We start from the raw sequence: 19,172 nt of genomic DNA on the forward strand, positions 1-19,172 counted from the left end.
ATCACTGTTCAGGGCTCACCTCCTCCTTGTGAATGACATTAATCCGGGTTTTAATGTAAGGGAATGCATGTGATGTCGTGAGGATGGTCTTCCTCTTGAACTGTTCATGCAGCTCACCATGAGCTCTGCCATCCAACGTGAAGGGAGTACAGTACATGAATCGCCGCAAGTTGTAGTTTTTGTCAAAATAGGTTATCCGGTCCTTCATTTCGTATGTGTCAAAGTAAGGCTCCACATAAGTTATCTGTATATAGGCCTGGGGCAGAAAAACAGACTAGTAGGAATACACTGCAGAATAGTCACCAGCCAACTAGCAACCGGACATGGCCCTCATTCACTCGTGACGCTGCTCCTGCTGCAGAATTTTTATGTTTGTGAGTGAGCAGCAAGGGGCATTAACCAAGAGACAGAACAAGGCCCACACCAGTGGAAAGCACAAGCTTGCCGCCATTTTGTCCTCCGCACTCTGAACTTAAATCTCAGAGCCAGTTGCAAAGATACAAAAGTCGGTGAAAGCAGACAACTCTTGCCTCAGTCTCCCTGGTGAAAATATAGTATGAAGTGATACAATACATCAATTATATTCTAAACCAGAATTGTCTAAAAACTGCTACCTGATACCTGTATCTAGATTGAGAGAGGCGTGTGGATAAAGTCAGGGAGATCCTGAGATAAATGGCCCTGGTGCAGCATCATTTTAGCCACTCAATTTATTTTCTGGAACCATAGTATGTAGCCATGCACAAGCCAGGAACAAGGGCACTTCTCACACCAAATACAGGAATGTCCAACTTGATACTTATTTTTAGCTTCTTACCTTGTTGGCATCTAATTTACATTTGTCGACAGGGTTAGAGTCCTTAATTACTTCGACAACATCTTCACCAAACCTTTCTCCGTAAAAACCCTGAAAATTATCAACAAGGTATTATAAAGTACAATCTGGAGCAAAGTTTTAAAGGAAGGGTTGGCACACAATGTTAGCAGAATCACATGAAAACTGTGGCTGTGGTGTGGGCTATGCCTGCATAATTTTGGGGAACAATTTTTTTTTTGGGGGGGGAACAGGAAAAATAATAACGTGGGGGGGGGAGTCTGCCTCAAAGTATTTTGTCAATGTGGGAAAATCCCATCATTTTATCATACATGCTGGACAGTGTGTGCAGCAAAACAAGTTTAAAAGACCACACACTGCGCCAAGATATGAATGAGCTTTGTTCCCCGACTGCAGCTGTTTTGTTCTTTCATTCATGAGTGTAACGATTTAGTCTTAATTAACTGCAGTTAATAAACTATATATATAACTCTCAGTTCAAGCTGGGAAACTATAGTCAATGACTCCTAAACATGCCAGGGTCCTAAGCCAATGCTAAACCAAGGCTTTGTATTCTGGCTTGTTTGGAAGCTCGAAACCATCAGTTCCCAGTTGGAATGTAAGGGGAAACTATAGCTAACTGAAACTTCCTGACTTGCATGAAGCAAAAGGTGAAGCAGCCATCTGTGGGTGCATGAGGCTCATTCATATCTCAGCTTATTAAGCCAAGGTATGGTTGTCTGAATGCAACCCCATGGCTCAGAACTGGGCTTATCTTGGTAGAAGATAAACCTGAGCCTATATTTACCTTGTGGAGGTTTAAAAAGTAAACAGGGCTCCTATCTTTGATTGCTCTTTGTGAACGATTGGAAATTACTTGGCCTGAAGGGTCCTTTTCACTCATGCACTGAGCCACAATCCTATTCATGGCTGTCTTGCATATGTGGATGCTACAGCTTATGTGGACAGGACCACAGGTCAGGTGAACACAGGTTGTTTTTTTTTGTGTTTGTTTGTTTTTTGCAGGGGGAGGGAATAAAGTAATCCCTGAACTTTACTCTTTTTATAATTACAAATACAATTATTTATTACTTATACCCCACCCATCCAACTGGGTTGCCCCAGCCACTTTGGCCAGCCCTCCAACACATTAAGACATCAAACATAAAAAGCTTCCTGATACAGGGCTGCCTTCATAAAGCTGTGTAATTATTTACTTATTTGACACCTGATGGGAAGGCATTCCATAGGGAAAGGGCCACTACCAAGAAGGCCCTCTGCCTGGTTCCCTGTCACCTCAATTCTCATGATGAGGGAACCGCCAGAAGGCCCTCGGAGCTGGACTTCAGGGTCTGGGCTGAACAATGGGGTGGAGATGCTCCTTCAGGTATACAGGGCCGAGAGCTTTAAAGCTTTGAATTGCATTTGGAAACATACTGGGAGCTCCCTGAAAGCCCATGTAATGACAGAATTGTATTTTAGACTTGCCGAGACCATCTCACCTCTAACCGATGAGAAATTTCAGCCAATTTTGTTATGGCTGGTTCCTTGTAAACGAACTCTTGCTCATCGAGGTCTCCAAATTTAGTCCCATAAAAACCAACACGGAAATATGTACCAAACATCCGCTTACCATCCTAGGTGCAGAAAGACGAATAGCATTTCAATACAAAAGCCCCTTCACATCTTTTCACTGCTTTGAACACTCCCTTTGAACACAATGCCATGCAGGAACAAACCAACCAACAAGGAGGACTAAAGAGAATTGTAAACCAGTTACAGCAAAAAAAGGGGGGCACACTAAAATTTTAACCATACACTTACGAGATTTATGGGAAAGCTAGCCTCAATCATGCAATGGGATAAAAATCAGTAGCTCGGCATAAAAACGGGACCACTTTAGCTAGCCTAATAGGTTTAGAAAGCAATGCTGGCAATAGTCAAGAAAGCAACCTTACAGAAAGGAACACTGTCGTGGCTATTTGCTTTCTTGACACTGGTGGAGCAGCACAGATTTACCACTGGTTAGGTTGGTGTCACTCTGAGTTTGGACCAAGCCAAATTTCCAACACCTTGCAGGTTCGGATCACTCAAGAATCATTAGGGATTCTTGCTGGACTTCACAGTTTACTTGCATGCTTCCATTCTCTGGGACTGTGGCCTAAAATATGGCATGGACTATGTCATCATCAGAGCAGAATGCTGAAATAATAAATGTGGGGAATAATTGGTATTATCTAATTTGCTCTTTGCAGCTCATCATTTAAGAAAATGGGAATAAAATGAGTTTAAGGGGCGGAGACTGGTTGGAATAACTTTCCCCCGCATTTGGTGTGTGGGCTGTGAGAGACTGCACAGTGGTATAGCATTATATTGTCACCGCATCATGCCCTCTCGTGGTTTCTTCTATATGTGACAGCAACATAGTGTGATTAGTGCTATGGAAACTAGACTACCGTATGTTTCATTCTGTTCTCTAATAGAGATGAAAGCAGGATCAGGCGGCAACCACTAAACTTTCCTGTAGCCACAGTCCATGAGAACATATTGCGCATGCTGCCGTAAAATGTTAGTGCCACTGGGATCTCTTGTTTTTCCAATGGTACAATTTGCAGAACAAACACTGGAAAGGAGACCTGGTATCGCATCTCCATGCAATTGTATGGAGCACTCTGACAATTCACAAATTTTCGAATGCCAATCCATCCTTTCTGTTAGGAAAGCCTCCCAGGTTCCTCTCCCACTTTTGTTTTGGGAGTCTTTGAGTTGCAGAGAGTCGTGTGTCAACTCTCCACCTATTCACCCCCCCCTATAGTAGGGGAAGTGACTTTGCAGCGATTCAAAACAGACAAGTTGGTTTGAGCACATAATTTCCGGGGTGAACCATAGTGCTAAACTGCATTCTTCTGGCATATACAGATGCTCCTGTATTAAGATTCCAAGCTGCTGCTTCCATTTGGGCTCAGTGGTAAACTGAGCCGTCTTAACACACCCAACACTTGTGGCAATAAAACTGGGAGGTGGTGCACACTTATGTGGAAGGCAAAAATGTAAACTGAAAGATAAGAGAGCAGCAAATTGTTTGAAATGGAAGCCACCAAATCTGCAGTTTCTTTCCACCAAGTCACAACTGAAAGAATTCACACTGCATGCACATAGTCACAAATATAAGCTGAGAAAAGTACTCCAAATGTTCACCTTTACTCTCATGGCACAGTTATGCTGCAGCACTCAGAATTATATATAAAAAAGGAGCAATGTGATGCACTAGCTGTTGAACTTTGCATCCCACCCTATCCTTGGTGTCTCTGGGCCAGTAACACGTTTCAAAAGATGCTTAACAGGAAAAAAGAAGAGGATTAAAATAGATAAACAAAGCCTCCCTCACTAGCTTCCAATTCTAGCTTGAACAGAAAGGATGGACAGCGATTCGGGATAATGCTCTGGGGCCTGGGCCTGGGGGAAACGTCATCCAGGGAGACCGTGCAAGAAGAAATTGTCCACCTATGTTAGCGGTCAGGATGGGCACACAAAAGAGAAACGAAAGCTCTAAGAACATACAAGGATAAAACTCTTTAGGGCCTCGTAAGTCATAATCTGCGTCTCTAATTGTTACTGAAATATCAAAATGTTGGTGTAGGTCTGGGAGCAACAGCAGCCCATTCCTATCAAGTGGTAGTAATCCTCATCTTCATCATTCCCAGGTGAGGATGAATCCCCAGGTCTCAGGTAGCATGCATTATTACTACAGTCGAACTTGGAGAGCACAAAGACATTTCTTGTGGTTGTTAGTTTGTAACCTGAGAAAAAAGTGCACTTTCTCTAAATGGAGTTATCAAGTACAGTGGAAGCTTGGTTCCCGAACGGTTTAGTTGCCAAACAAATTGGCCTCCGAACGCTGCAAACCCAGAAGTGTTCCGGTTTGCAAACGTTTTTCGGAAGCCGAACATCTGACGTGGCTTCTGCTTGAGTGCAGGAAGCTCCTGCAGCCAACTGGAACCTGCACCTTGGTTTTCAAATGGTTTCAGGAGTCAAACAGGCTCCCGGAACAGATTAAGTTCAAGAACCAAGGTACCACCGTAGTCTTTGGGTCCACCAGTCCAGCAAAAGTCTGCAGACTTTATGTATTGCATTTATATGCCACTTTTCCCTCCAAGGAGCTCCAGGCTAAAAGGCAGAGAATGGCCCAGAGTCATCCAGTGAGCTTCATGGCTAAGTGGGGATTTAAACCTGGTCTTCCAGGTCCTAGTCTGACACTCTAACCACTACACCTTACTGGCTTTAGGAAGCCAAAATGATTAATAGAAGATATTTCTGACCCTCCCAGATCATAGGGCCTACCAATCAACTCAGTCTTTTCTGGATTCAGTTTCAAACACCTTTTCTACATCCCTTCCTATATCATGGACTGACAAACCAACCAGAATTTTAGGACCCAGGTTGATTAGAGAGAGAAATAAATAATGCCATCAGGATACTCCATTTTCATGATGTTGCCCCATACATCCAGCAGAATAGGATGACAGAGTAAAATGCTACTGGACCTTATAGAAAAGGTCCCGAGAAGATGAGGAGTCACCACCCCTTACCATTCTCTGACTGCCCAGCCTGGACTACTGAAGAACAGTCCTGCGAACACCTGCCTACTCTTGCAATAACGCCAACCTCTCATGTGACATTCCTCTTCAATGACAGGTAATCTGCTGTGGCCATAAACAAAGATTCTGATAGTTAACTAGATTGGTCAATACCTAGGACAGAAACTGGAGCAGGCCCATGAACTGCCCAAGGGAGGTGGAAACAGCTAACGGACTACTTACACGACCCTAAGGAAAAAGTAGAAGTTGCAGAATGTGCAGGAAGTCAGTGTTGGGAAGACTACAGATTAATTTCCCCCATCTTGGAATAGTAGCACAGACAACTTCAGTCTGTGTTAATCCCAGCTGGCCTATATAAAAACAAGGTTGACTCAATTAAGCTACCAGAGTTGACATCCCTCAGCATATCCTCTGTACCAGTGGACGGTATCAAGTGTTCCATGAAAATTGAGAAAGACCCTCAAATACATTTCAGCCACTCTGATGTCATCTCTAAGTTAAGCGCATGGGTTGCATTTAAGCTTATATTCATAATTATATGTGTATCCTACAACTGTGGAACACTCTTCTCTCTCTCTGAACACTTGTACCTTATGGCTTTCATCCACATAAATCCACTTACTGTTATTCCCAATGACAATCCAAAGCATTAGAAGTCACTCAGGGCCACTGTGTACATGATGTTTCTCGGACAGTGATATTGCTTCCATTTGCGGGGGAAAGGGCATGTACACTGACTGCCATTGGCAGAAAACACACATACTTAGCTTGGCACATGCAGTGGGAATCACAGCTGCTTCTGAACACACACAACATGTGGCAAAATAGACAACACGTGCATAATTCACTTATGAATTATGTGCATAAGAACCTTGTAGGAAAGTGTAAAGTATGCAATGTTCCATAAAAGCGACAATGAACTTGATAAAAAGGACTGAAGGACAACAGGTAATTTTATGGCTGACAGTGCTTGTCCACACATGAGCAGGCACCTTCTAAATCTCTGCAACTCTCTCTAGGCTTTTAGAGAACCCAGCCTGCTCTCCTGGAGGCTCCCCCTCCACATACGCCACAAACTTTAGGGTTCTCCTTGATTTTTGTAGTAGGAAAGGTAAGCTGTTTGGCTTGGGCAGCATTGTCTGCTAATTGCTCTAACTTCCATTAATAATCTTGGCAACATCATGAGACACTTAAGGAAACTTATGTAATGAATCAAAAGTACTATTATGACTGAAGTTTCAAATAAATAAGCATCATTCTAAGCTTTAACAATGGTCACCTAAGACAAATTAGGAGGTGGTGTTTATAACGAAGGTTCTTTCCATTTAGCTTCCATTAATTTGTGGGGAGGGGAATGGGGGGGTGTTGATGGATCAATGCCTAGGAAGATTTTGGGGAAATGTCAACCCAGAGCATGCTGGAATGTGTGCAACACAAGAACCAAAGCACGAAGTTCCATAAACAACAGGCAAAAGATGGGGACATCAATAACATCATATGTCATCATGTTATTGTTCCAAGTGTGTTCTGAATACATGAAGGCTCTATAATTTTGCCCAAAGGTTTTCAAAGAAATCAAAACCCTTGCTTTCAAGCAAACAAAACAAATTAAAACTCCATGGTCTTTGTTTCTGAGAGGTGCTAAAATGCAGTTATGAGAAAGGAAGTTATTATAAAGCATTTAAATCTATTATTTTGAGAAAAAATAATAGCTCCTTGGTAGGCAAAGAGAATGAAGGTGAACACTGTAGAGTCATTACAGAACTGGCAGAGCAGGTATAACAGCCGTCATGACTTATGAAGGGTTCATAATATGTTGTTATGCATGGTAAATATCTGTTGGGTACAAAGTTTTAAGAGGCTCCTTCTGCACATGAACCAAAACCTTTGCCAACTGGATTTACTTAGCCAAAAACAACAAAAATTGTTGCGGAATTTGGCCCTGCTGTTATCCACAGGGAAGTGCAAATATGCCCAAGGCCGTCTGATCAGAGTCAATAATGCCACATTTTTCATTGCAGTGAAATGGCTAACCTGGCATTTGAATTTGTAACATCAGAGTTGAAGAAGCCAAAAGGCCTACTTAAGTTCAACCCCCTTTCCATGAGGAAAAACCACTCCTCCACGAACATTTAACTTTAGGAGTTAGCTGGGAAGTTTTTTCTGTACAAACCTAATTGGGATTGATTTGTGTGGCGTTTCATAAACCCCTGAGCTGGCATAAGTCATTGGTAAAATGAAATTATTGGGGGATGCCATGGGAGTTTTAAAAAAAAAATCACCAACAACTTAGTAGGAACTTACCACAACAGACAATAGTAAAAGTGGGGAGGAGGATCAGCAACCAGGGCAATAGAGGAGAAAACAGAAAGTATTTTGATTAGGGAAAATCCAAAACAAATAAGCAGCATTTGGCAGCAAATAAACAAAACAAAAAAAGTATTTTAAAAACTGGAACTGGGTAAATAACATGCAATGGGTATTAAAAGGCCACACAGAAGGAAAATGTCCAGCAAGAGGAAAGTTCAAGTGCAAAGCAGTGGACAAGAACATAAACCATGGGTGTGTTTTACCATGCAATAGAACATTACTGTATAATGTTAAAATTGTAATTGATGACAGGATATACTTCAGGGGTCGATTTAGCATCACACACATTGATCAGAAAAGATGCTCACAGGCTGTCGTCCCATTAATGGAACAGCCACAAACTGCCTTTTGCCATGGTTTTGTGCCAATTTTAACAACGCCAGGGAAACCCTTCGGGGGGAGATGAATCATGGTGCAGTTGACAGAAGCAACCAAACTGTATGGGTGCCACTTCAAGCAAGCGCTTGAGCTAAATGGAGAGTCTGTGTGACATGAACTTTGCCTTTCGGTTAAAGTGGGCATTGTAAAAGGCTGCACATGCTTGGGCCAGCTCCCAGGTGGTACAAAAAAGCACACCGGCTCCAAAACTGATTTTGGGTCCCCAAGCCTCTCGTTGCAGATGGCAGGTCATGGAATTAGCACTCTTGATATTACATGCCTTGATGATGTTTTGACTTGTCTGTAATTGCTCTTCTGAACCAAAGCTCTAAACAAGAGAGCTGGACTCTTATCTGATAGAGCAACATAGTCAGAGAAAATCGGAAGCAGAAATCAGAACTTGTACAGCTTTTGGGGAGGTGGAATCCAAAAACTATTCACATATTTACTAACAACAACAAGAGAATGCAAAACACACATATTTCAGCTACCAAATTCTTAAAATTCCTTACAAAATTGGTCTGCATTGGTGTATATAAAATATATGTATTTGGAAACATTTCTATTGTTTTTAAATGAGGATGGAGGTTTGATTGGTACATATCAGACACAACTGTAAGGAAATTGTAAGGAAATTAGAGGTACTCGAGTCCCACTGAGATCAGAAGGGCTTACATACTTAAGTGGCCTGTACCACCAATTATTTCAACAGGAATCTGATTTTGGATGAGTTCACACAGAGCTTTATGCCATGGTTAACATAAGCCGGGGTTTCTAAACAAAAAGCACACCATGGCTTATTAGCATAATTTGCTTGTGGTTAATAAACCATAATTAAGCTGCTGGGTGGGGTTCAGGCAAGAAAATTAAGCCATGATTTATTAAACCATGTCTTAGTGTTATCTGCAAACCATGCCACTCTCAAGAATGTGCCTGTCCTGCGACAAAAAATAAAGGTGTCCGCGTTCAAACTTATCTATTTATAGTCTTGGATTTTTGTTGCGGTATTTTCCATTATAACTATTTCCCAACAGATAGCCATCTTAGGCCGTTGCAGCAAAAAGAACCAAGAATCTTGAGATGTCTGAAAAATAAATGTGCAAGTCTTTAAGGGGCATGATCATCTAAAAGGCAGTTGGGCTGGAAATTTGCTCAGTATGATGGGCCATATTAGAACCATATCAGTAACTTCCAAACAGCTAATCAAATAACACAAAAGGGGTCTTTCTGCTTTTTGTCAAAGTCTGGGCACTAACCACAAATCTCAAAGGCAGAATTCTAAGGTTTCGGGAGCTAGGGCACTGTCCAGGAAGCAAGGGAACTGTACAACCTCTAAGCTTGCTTCATGAAGCTTAGGAAATCTTTTCAGCAAAACAAAAGCTGAGGCAGAGCCCCTATTTCATATAATTCTCTGTAAACCCTCCCCCAGTCCATGGGATGATGAAACTGGCATTCTTATACAAGCCAGGGCAAGGTTGGTGGATTGTATCTCCCATAAGATCTTCAAGGATTATTTTCATGGTTTGGGTCCAGACATACATCAGAATCAGCTGTATTAGGTCACTGAACTGCTGCAGAGGAATTTGAATTTTGTACATCTCAGAATCAAAACAAAGGACTCTATCTTGGCACCCAGTTGAAGCCCATGACCTAATTCTTAAGAGATTTGAGAGCTAGGACTAAACAAGTTCATTTCACTCTTGCTCAGAGCTTAATGTAGCAGAAGAGTATTAATACTACAGTTATACATTAGGATACGAGTGAACGTCTTTCTAATGGGAAACAGTTTTTTGCATTCAAGGTCTTTGAGCATTAGAACTTAAATCGACCCCTGTGTTGGGGGGTGAAAATATGGTAGGAAGAAATGGTATTCTGTGTCAATATTGATGAGAAATGGAATACAAAAATAACAAACTAGTGATGGTAAAAAGTGGCTCATTCACCAAAGAACCTCATTAGTGTCATAATACAAATGCATTCATGCACTACCTAAATTGTCTAAAATGACCACAACAGTTTTACTGATATTTCTTTGGTTAATTAATTCAGGTCAATAGCAGACAGCAACAGAAATACCCACAGCTAGCACATGTGGGCAAAGCATGGGCAGGAGTCATCATCAGACCAATCTATTAGTGTTCTTTACTAACTAAAACATTACCTACCTCCCAGCCAGTACTCTGTGTAATAAAAAGTAAAACAAAAAAACAAACAAAAAAAGGTATGTCACAGGAACAAGACCAGCTCCTTTTCAAAGGCCAAAACACAACCATCAATAATAAGGTGCTATCCACTTGAAATGGCTTAGCTGCCACACATTTAAGTTAGCCTTTCGTTTCATAGCCCAGAATAAATATTAAGTATGAAGAAGCTCCATTTTTGGGAAATCGAACGTAAATGCAAATCCTCTGGCAATCGGAAATTATTACATTGCATTCACCATTCCAGCCTGAAGTTCAGCCACTGAAACCCAGGTTAGTCCTGCTGGAGGAATTCAGTTTTTGCACTGAACGGCATGCTGTGGAACACAATTGCAGTTCCCAAGTAATGAATGGCAATGCTCATTTTGTGTCATTGTTGTTTATATCCATAAAGCAAAATGCAAACCATTCTTCATTTGTGCTTGAGCTCCAGTTAAAAATAATCATATGGCACAACCAGTTGTCCAAACAGTATCTCCCTGCTAAATTCAGGAAGTAAAAATGTAACCAAAATGGAAAATAATAGCCTCAATCAGCTGGCTGCAATTTTGTGCCCAGGCACCCACTGTTCAGCTTCAAATCCTGGTTTCAAATGCTTAAGGGGGCATGCTTAACATTAGCTTTCATGTTAATTAACCATGGTTAAATTCAGCTGGCGTTAGCCTGAACTGCCTGGGAATGTGCCTTAAGTTTTGCTTAGAGTCTAATCTGATCCCAGCTGCTGTGGTGCCAACTTGCCCTTGTTTTGGCCCCCACATACCATAGAAAATTTAGCTGTTGCATTCATCAACATGGAAGAAGCAGGACCGCATTGAGTCACATGCTCTTCTCTTGGTATCCACGTGTGCTGCATGAATGTCTGCAGAGAGGGGTCCTTCGTCTCTATAACTATACATGTGAGAACTCCATCCTACCCCAACATTCGTGCTGTAGATGCCGACAACATGGCAGGGCACAGACTGGAGTGTGTGAGATGGGAGAGGGCTGCTTGCAGCAGCCTCACTTCTTCTTCCCTTGCTGATGAACATGGGAGCTTTAATGCCTCCACTGGGCTCTTCTCTTGGCCCATGGAGCCATCTGTCAGTGACACTTCCAGCCCACTTCTCCACACCCAAAAGTAGAGTCATTCATTACTACGCAGCCTCTACAATGCAGGTCACGGTTTGCACAAGCAGAGAGATGTTGCAGCACCAAAAAAGAGATACCTGCCAAAAAGGTAGCTCAAAATGCAAAAGAGTAAAATTAAATCCCCGGGCTGTCGAGCTAATGTATAGCTTTGGGCTGCAATATTATACCTGCTTACTTTCAGCTAAGTAACTAATGGGAGTAAACAGGATTGCAGTATGAAAACACCTTAACTACACTTTCACATGTTGTGAAGTCAGTCTCTAGCCTGGAAAACACAAGCAAGGAATGAATTTGCAGTACACTACATTATAGTAACCTGACTTAGGTGAAAGGCTCTGGAAAAATTAGGACTGATCTGACTGATCTGCTTGCCTAGTTTTGCTGATTTTTTACACTTTGCAATATTGTCCACAAGGTCTCCATATTTTGAATGCTTTGATTACCTGGAAAATAACTGCCATTGAGGTTTCAATGTAACTTGAAGGGGAAAAGACACAAATACTTTTAAGGATCTCTGGGCTGCAAGCAAGAGTCCAAGTCATTACCTGATGAACTATTTTGGTGAATGCTTCCTGGAGTTTACCGTGAATTGTGGCAAGCTTCTTGGCATCTCTGTTAGCTTCATGAATTGGAATGAGGATTTTGTAAACCTCGTTGACTGCTTCGTACATGCCAGCCTACAAAACAGTGTCAATGTCAGGCGGTTCTATCGATCCATCAAAAAACCAGACATGCAGCAGCCTGAATACAACATGTTATTAAAATGCTTATATTATGATAATGACACTAAAACACTTGCTTTGGATTATTTGGTTACTGAGATGGAACAAGTAATGCATGGTATAAGTATCAGTCGTGTGTTAGACCTGTGCAAATGTACATTTTGCCAAAAGTTTGCAAGACTCCATGCATCAAAGGCCAATTTAAACTTGATGAACACTGATAAAAGACTCACAGCTCGTGTGCTGGTCCATGTATGAAGGAAGCAGCTAACAGCCTATGTAGCAGCTGTGTGGGATGCCAGCATGTTTGCTTCAGCCCATGGAATGAGAGCCTTTTTAAAGATTATATAAAACTGTGTTCCAGTCCACAGACAGAAGCTTCCTAACACTACACGGTCAAGGCCAACCTTGATGACACAGAAATTTGAGGAACTGCAGTGCTGAACAAGGTTTCATAGCAACTTCTGAATGCAGATTCCAGTTGGATCCTGATTTAGCACAGCATGTTGGAGAACCAGCTTAGCCATGATCCCAACAGCACAAAGTATGTGGGCTGGTTCACAAGCAACTTGAGTCAGTGCTGCTGCCACTTAAACGACTGAATTCAGTGCAGCTAAGCAGCTGAAATGCAAATACTGAAGCTTCTATACTTTGCATTGTGCATTTGAGTTTCACCCAGTGTTTATTTACATGCAGAACAGGGGTGGGTAACTATTTTCTGGCCTGCATTAACACCTGGAAATTCCCCATTCCAGCTGTGAGTGTGGCCAGAGGCAAAAGTGGGCGAAACAACTGATGTGATTCTCACCTGTGTATGCTAGGCTGTATTCAAACCAGAGGTTTCTATGTCCACATCCCTCCCTCTCTCTCCATTCAAACAAACAAGAGGCTTTATCGAAGCTCAAGAACACTTGAGAAGGATGCTGAGCAGAGCGGGTGAGAGGTGGGGTCCAGGGAGAGGGGCCATGACATGAGAAAGGACGTGGCCTGGGGATAATCCAGAGCCCTGCATTTGGCCCTCAGGCCTGTGGTTCCCCGCCCCAATGCAGGGCACTGATCATATATACTATGCAACCATAAGGGAATACTGTACTAAATACATGTATTAAACTCTTCTACCATGGAGAAAGAGGCTGCAGCTTGCTCCAGCAATCCAACCAGACCTGCTTCAGTAAAATACTTTCCAGAGCATATTCCTTCTTCATCTGGCGATACGACATCATCAGAAACTGCAGATTCTTCCAGTACGTTCGAGGAGATGTTCTGAGGAAATATATAACGTTTACTTTCAGCAGTTACAGTTCCAGAGAAACTGAAAAAACAACTATTTAAAATTCATTCAAAAAAACAACTATTTAAAATTCATTCATCACCAGGTTCAGGCAATGCTCTGCTGCAAAGTCTGAAACCAAAGTAGCTTCCATTCTGCCGAAGTCCTACTCTAATGGAACATAGTAACATGTAATTAAACTTTAGTTTTTTGTTTTTGCTCTGCAGAATGTTAATTTGAAATAAAGGTTTACCCACAAGGTGTTCTTTTTCGGGGGGAAAGCCACTGTACCAAAGACCTATCCTCTTTGAGAAGAAACATGAAACCAAACTACTTTAGGAATTATTGGGCAAGTAAGTAAGTATGGCAAATTCCTTTGTGCATGGCCAAAATTAATAACAGAAAGAGCTTTTAGCTAATGTGCCTCCAATGTATTGTACCAGCAGCCAAAGTGGAGCAATGCAATTCTATCACATGAATTTTTGGAAAATGTTCTTTTAATATAAACAACGCTATGTTTTCTGGGGGGCTTACATCATTGCTTTGTGGAAAGGCAAGAAGCCCAGCTGTGCAGTTTTGTAAACAAAGAGCATTACCTGAAATGTAACGCATCCTACGGGGAGATATTTCCGATCCTCAAGCATGCTCAAGTATTCAGCAACGAGTCCTGCAGAGTGGACCAAACATTGTGCAGATTCTGCGTGATTGCTTCTCTCTGAGTGTTTCCCAGCCATGTTCTGTAGCCAGGTGAGTCGTAGGTCTGGGGAATTCTGGTATCCCTTGGCAATTCTAGTTTTCAAAAACCCAGGAGAGTCACATCAGTGTACGTTTACTTACTCAAATCTTCTTAAGACAGCAGAATATCCAGTAAAACTGTACCTGTACATCAAGTCCACCAGCATCTCTGGGTCTTCTTGGTGCTCCTTCATCTTAACTGTATCAGACAGGATCATATGGAGGTTGAACACAAGATCTTGGACCTGAAATGGGAGGGAAAGTATCTGAAACAAATATTCTGTGCAAAACAAGGATTTGTTGGTTACTTCGAATTTGTCTGACAGGAATTCAATTGCGAAAATCGCTTGCCATTGTTTATTTTTAAAAAACGAATCCTGCCAGGGAGACATCATGTTCCCCTCCAGTATTTCTAATTTTGCATTCATCGCCAGTCAATATTTGTTAATTCTATGTTCATTCATTCATTCATTCATTCATCCAGCAAAGTTGGACTGAATTATTTGAGTGGATGAGCAGTTTCTTAGAAATGTCAAGTCAGACTTCATTTTTTGTTGTTGTTCATTTCACCATTTAATCTGTCTGGTTTAGAACCTTAACACAATTATCTATTGTTATTTTATTTTATGTGAGACATTTTTAGATCAACTTCCATCAGATTGGATTTCAGAGTGATGCAGAGCACAACACAAATACAAAAGAAACCCTCACGACACAAAAAAAACCATACTAGGGATATCCAATCTGATGCCCCACAGATGTTGCTGGACTTCAACTCCCATCAGCCCCAGTCAGCACATCCATTGGTCAAGGATTATGGGACCTGAAGCCCCCCCCCCAAATCTGATTACATTTTCATGTATCACTCCATGTTCACATTCAGGTTTTGCATCATCAGAAATTCCAATATGGATCAACATCCTATTGAGTCTAAAAGCAAGTAAGCTGAAAATTGTGGGTCTTAAGGAAATAAAATAACCCATACTTATCTATGTCAAGTACTATTCCTCCTAACCTGATCAGGGAACGTTGTTTCCCTTAGTTCCAGGTCCTCTTCAGCATAGGTCAAAATGGTTTTCAGAGAACGTCTCAGAAACTCCTCATTAAAATTCTGAGATGTTCCTACTAAAGATGAGAGTGACATGGTCACCTGCATTTTCACTCTGGCAAAGTTCTGAAACAAACAAACAAAACATTGTTACTGCGCCAATAACGTCAGGTGACAACACCAGCTTAAATAGGCATCGCAGTCCCAAACCAAAAAGTACAGCAAACATGTCTGATTCTCCTGAAGGGGTCTGGTCAGAACTCCATCCATCCATATGATTAATTTATAGCTGAATTGTTTAACTCCAGATTAAAGTGTTCTCCTTTAAAGATGACACAAGCCTTTTGGTCCGTGTGTGACTATTCCCATTTAAAATATATGACCCTCAAAAAATCAGTGCTCCTCACTTGTCCTCTCTTGCACCAGTTTGGATAGGCATTGCACCTCATGCTTGCAGAAACACTATACCAGGGGTGGGTATCTTCAGGCCTGAGGCCTCAGTGCGGCCCTCCAGCCCTCTCTATTTGGTCCTCTATACTCCCCCCCCCACTGGCCCTGCATCACCCTCATTGTATTTAGGCTTGGATGGAATGTGTCCTTGTGTCTGGATGGAGGACAGAAAGGGATGAGCAAGTGTGTGCAAAAGCTAGCCTACTGTACAAATCTAAAATTTAGATTTGTTGCTCCACCCACTTTTCCCTCTTGCCCTGCCCACCACTGGCATACGGCCCTCAAAACACTGCCCAGAAGAAAATGTGGCCCTTTGGCTGCAAAAGGGCTTTCCCACCCCAGTGCTATACTTACATTCCCAATCTCAAAGTTCTGCCTCATGAGGAGGTACAGGGAGGCGCTGGCATGCGAGCGTATGGTGCCGATGCTACTGCTACAGTGGCGCAGGAGTCGGAGGCATAAGTCTGCACACTGCTCCGTCTCCTCTTCAAAGAGCAGTTCTGGGAACTAGAAGGACAGCGCGACAGACAAGCATTCAGCAGTCGTGGCTGCACCCCAAACACCAACACAATGTTAAATTAATCGCACCACAATCATTGTGGGCTCAACATGACCCAGTTGCACGCCTGCTCCCAGTAAAGGAGGCCATCATCAGCCGCAGTTTGCCGGCCACCACTGTGGAGGTCCAACACTTTCCAAATCAGAAAACAAGTTGAATACTGAAGTGAAATTCTAACTCCATGCTGCCCTCCCATCCTCAGGACACTCACCTTTGACACCAAGGCCCTCTGTGTAGCAAAGCAATGCTGCAGGTAAAGAGCGCTCTGGTTGCAAGCCATGCTGTGTAAAAGAACCTTTAGCACTCCGCCAAGAATGCTTTCCTTGGACTCGGTCACGGAGACCGTCTGTAACCAAAGACAATGGAAAAAAGAGAGGCGGGGAAGTCAACTTTAGGGCTGTTGCAGACAGAAGTCACAGCAAATGGAAGCACTGTGAACATGTGCAATGGAGAGAGAATGGCCATTTCAGAATACACTTTCTACAGGGGGTATTGCTAGTCTTGCCTACTATCCGTTCTTCAGGCATTCAGAGCACCGGGAAGGTTGTAAAATGGCCTTTATCATCTTTACCTGGACTACTATCTCCAAAGTATCCAAAATGATCAGATTTGCTTCCGTTGCCAAGTTGCCATCGATAAGAGCCTCGTGTTCTATCTCAGCCCGTGATCTAAAAAAGCATTAAAAATAAATTTTCTTTGGAGAAACGAGGAAAAGAAACTTTTTGTTGTAGGTGGAGAAGTAAGATTGCTTATCAGATAATCACCATGCTCTAGCAGAACACTTTAGCAGCGGGAACCACCAAAAACAGGCTCAATACAAAAGCAGGGATGGGGAACCTCTGGCCCTCCAGATGTTATCAGACCAGCTCCTATCAGGGCCCAGGTAGTATGGCCAATGGTCAAGGGCCTCTGCCTGTGATCCTAGAGATCCACAGCCAATCAAAGCAGATATTACTGGGCTGGATGGACCAATGGCTTACATGATATAAGAACTTTAAGATGAAATAAAGCTAATAATGCTTGCAACAAAATGAAGAGCAGAGTAATAAAAGATAAAGAGAAAAAGGAAATCACATTAGCATGTTAGTGATAGGCTTGGGAGTACAGTGAGAGAAAAACAGCAGTGGGGGACCCATGGCACTCCCAATGTTGTTGGACTACAGCTCCCATCATCCCGAACTGTTGGCCATAGTGGCTGGATCCTATGGGAGTTGGGATCTACTGACATACAAACGACCACAGGTTCCCCATCACTTGCTTAAGGAGATGTTACTTAACAGCTGAGATTGTGTGTGTGTGTGTGTGTGTGTGTGTGTTTGTATTTTATAGGAATCTGATGAGAAGCTTGAAGATAAACTGAAACCACAGCACTGTTAAAAATTTTCAGTGGGATTGTTGCACTTGCTAAGTTTGTAGGAAATTATGGTCTCCCAAATCTTATCAAACCACTTCTATTCAGAAGGTTGCTTGGGTCCCTGCTGTGCTACCAAGCAAAAGCCTACTAAAACAGAGGAGACTTTCAACAGCATTTTGTGATGTGGAATGGGGCAGCTCTTCAAAGAAAAATAGCCCACTGGATGGACAAACTGAGACAAGGTCTCAGGAAGCCCTCTTCTCTCGAAAAACCAAGAGATTTTTCTTCCATGAAAAATATGTGCACTATCACTGATCTATGGCTCTTCCTGAAGTAGTTCTTTGAATCCTAACTAACACGATTTGTATATATCCTCCCTTTCATAAAGTTATGGGGTCTTTTCCTGCTAATGGTGCCCACCGTTTCCTCATGAAAGCCAAAGGATTAAAATTACAAAGTGTGCTGCAGAAACACAGTTTGGTAAGGGAAACTAGGGCTACACTGAAGAAAATGAGTATTTTTTATTCATCTTTACATCAGTGAAGACAGCATGGCACTTTATGATGTGAACACATGGTGGCGCTAAGAGAATAAATTTCTGGCGAACATTACTAGGTAGTAGGTACCAGTGGAAATGTCTATGTGATGTATGAAACGTCCTGTTGATGTCCTGCTTCCCACCATACATGCTTCCCAAAAGCCGGCAATGATCTGTCATAAATGGTAGCAGAACATGCTACTGTATGCACCAATCTGGAGCAGACAATATGCACTGCTAGCAACAGACCAACCAACATCATTTTTACTGGCACGGTGGGCAGGGGCACATGGTTGGAAAAGTGGAATTTAGTCCTAATTATACCACTTGACTTCCACTGAAATATGTGTTGGAAGCTGGCCAGAGTGGCTGGGGCAACCCAGCCAAATGGGCAGGGAATGATAATAAACTAATAATAATAATAATAATAATAATAATTCAATTGGTCAATACTAGCTGCCTGCTAAAAATCCTAGTAGGAGCATCAAGCTCCTCCTTCCCTCTAGGGGTGTGTGCGTGTGTGTGCGCGCAAGGGCAACTTCTATTGCAGTCCTTACATGAAGAGAAAGCTTCTGTAGAGCCTGGAGATGGCAGGGCTTGTACCTGGGACCTTACTACATGCAAAGCATATGCACTACCACTGAGTCACGCCTTTCCCACATTTTCCCACATTTATTTCTGAGCCAGACAGAGCCTTTGGCAGAAAAGGAGAAAGCTGTCCAGGAGCCCGAAACACGATGATGCATCAGCAGGCTGGACTGAGATCTTGCACAAGGATGAACATCTCCAGGGCTAAATCTGTTTCAAGAGCACTGTCCATACACTCACATTGTGCTAGGCAAAACTGAATTGTACAGAAGGCAGTGAATGCCCTGGTCTTGCAGGTGCTGCAAAGGCTTTGAAAAGGAGAGTGCTCTAGAATTCTTAAAAGGAGATCTACAGATCTCTATTCCAGCCTCCAGTTTATACACCATGTGACCTTTTTGCATTTCGGCTGGTGGACCCTT

General features: G+C 42.4%; 1 protein-coding gene across 13 annotated transcripts in view; it reads right to left on the minus strand.

The window, feature by feature from the left end:
* DOCK7 (dedicator of cytokinesis 7) overlaps positions 1–19,172 on the minus strand; it is a 109,905-nt gene that overhangs the window by 4,219 nt on the left and 86,514 nt on the right. For 4 of the 13 annotated variants that reach the window (XM_079982074.1, XM_079982086.1, XM_079982075.1 and 1 more), the window contains 12 exons: positions 16,845–16,941; positions 16,485–16,619; positions 16,069–16,221; positions 15,232–15,390; positions 14,361–14,461; positions 14,078–14,270; positions 13,331–13,474; positions 12,035–12,166; positions 10,326–10,340; positions 2,317–2,451; positions 818–907; positions 20–256 (listed from right to left, as the gene is read on the minus strand). In XM_079982074.1, the coding sequence (XP_079838200.1) occupies positions 20–256; positions 818–907; positions 2,317–2,451; positions 10,326–10,340; positions 12,035–12,166; positions 13,331–13,474; positions 14,078–14,270; positions 14,361–14,461; positions 15,232–15,390; positions 16,069–16,221; positions 16,485–16,619; positions 16,845–16,941 (1,591 nt within the window). Of the gene's footprint in view, positions 1–19; positions 257–817; positions 908–2,316; positions 2,452–7,718; positions 9,245–10,325; positions 10,341–12,034; positions 12,167–13,330; positions 13,475–14,077; positions 14,271–14,360; positions 14,462–15,231; positions 15,391–16,068; positions 16,222–16,484; positions 16,620–16,844; positions 16,942–19,172 lie in introns of those variants that run through there. The other 9 variants (XM_079982079.1, XM_079982083.1, XM_079982076.1 and 6 more) reach the window with 4 other exon arrangements.

The sequence above is a fragment of the Podarcis cretensis genome, assembly GCF_951804945.1.
Source record: "Podarcis cretensis genome assembly, chromosome: 6".
Taxonomy (NCBI): domain Eukaryota; kingdom Metazoa; phylum Chordata; class Lepidosauria; order Squamata; family Lacertidae; genus Podarcis; species Podarcis cretensis.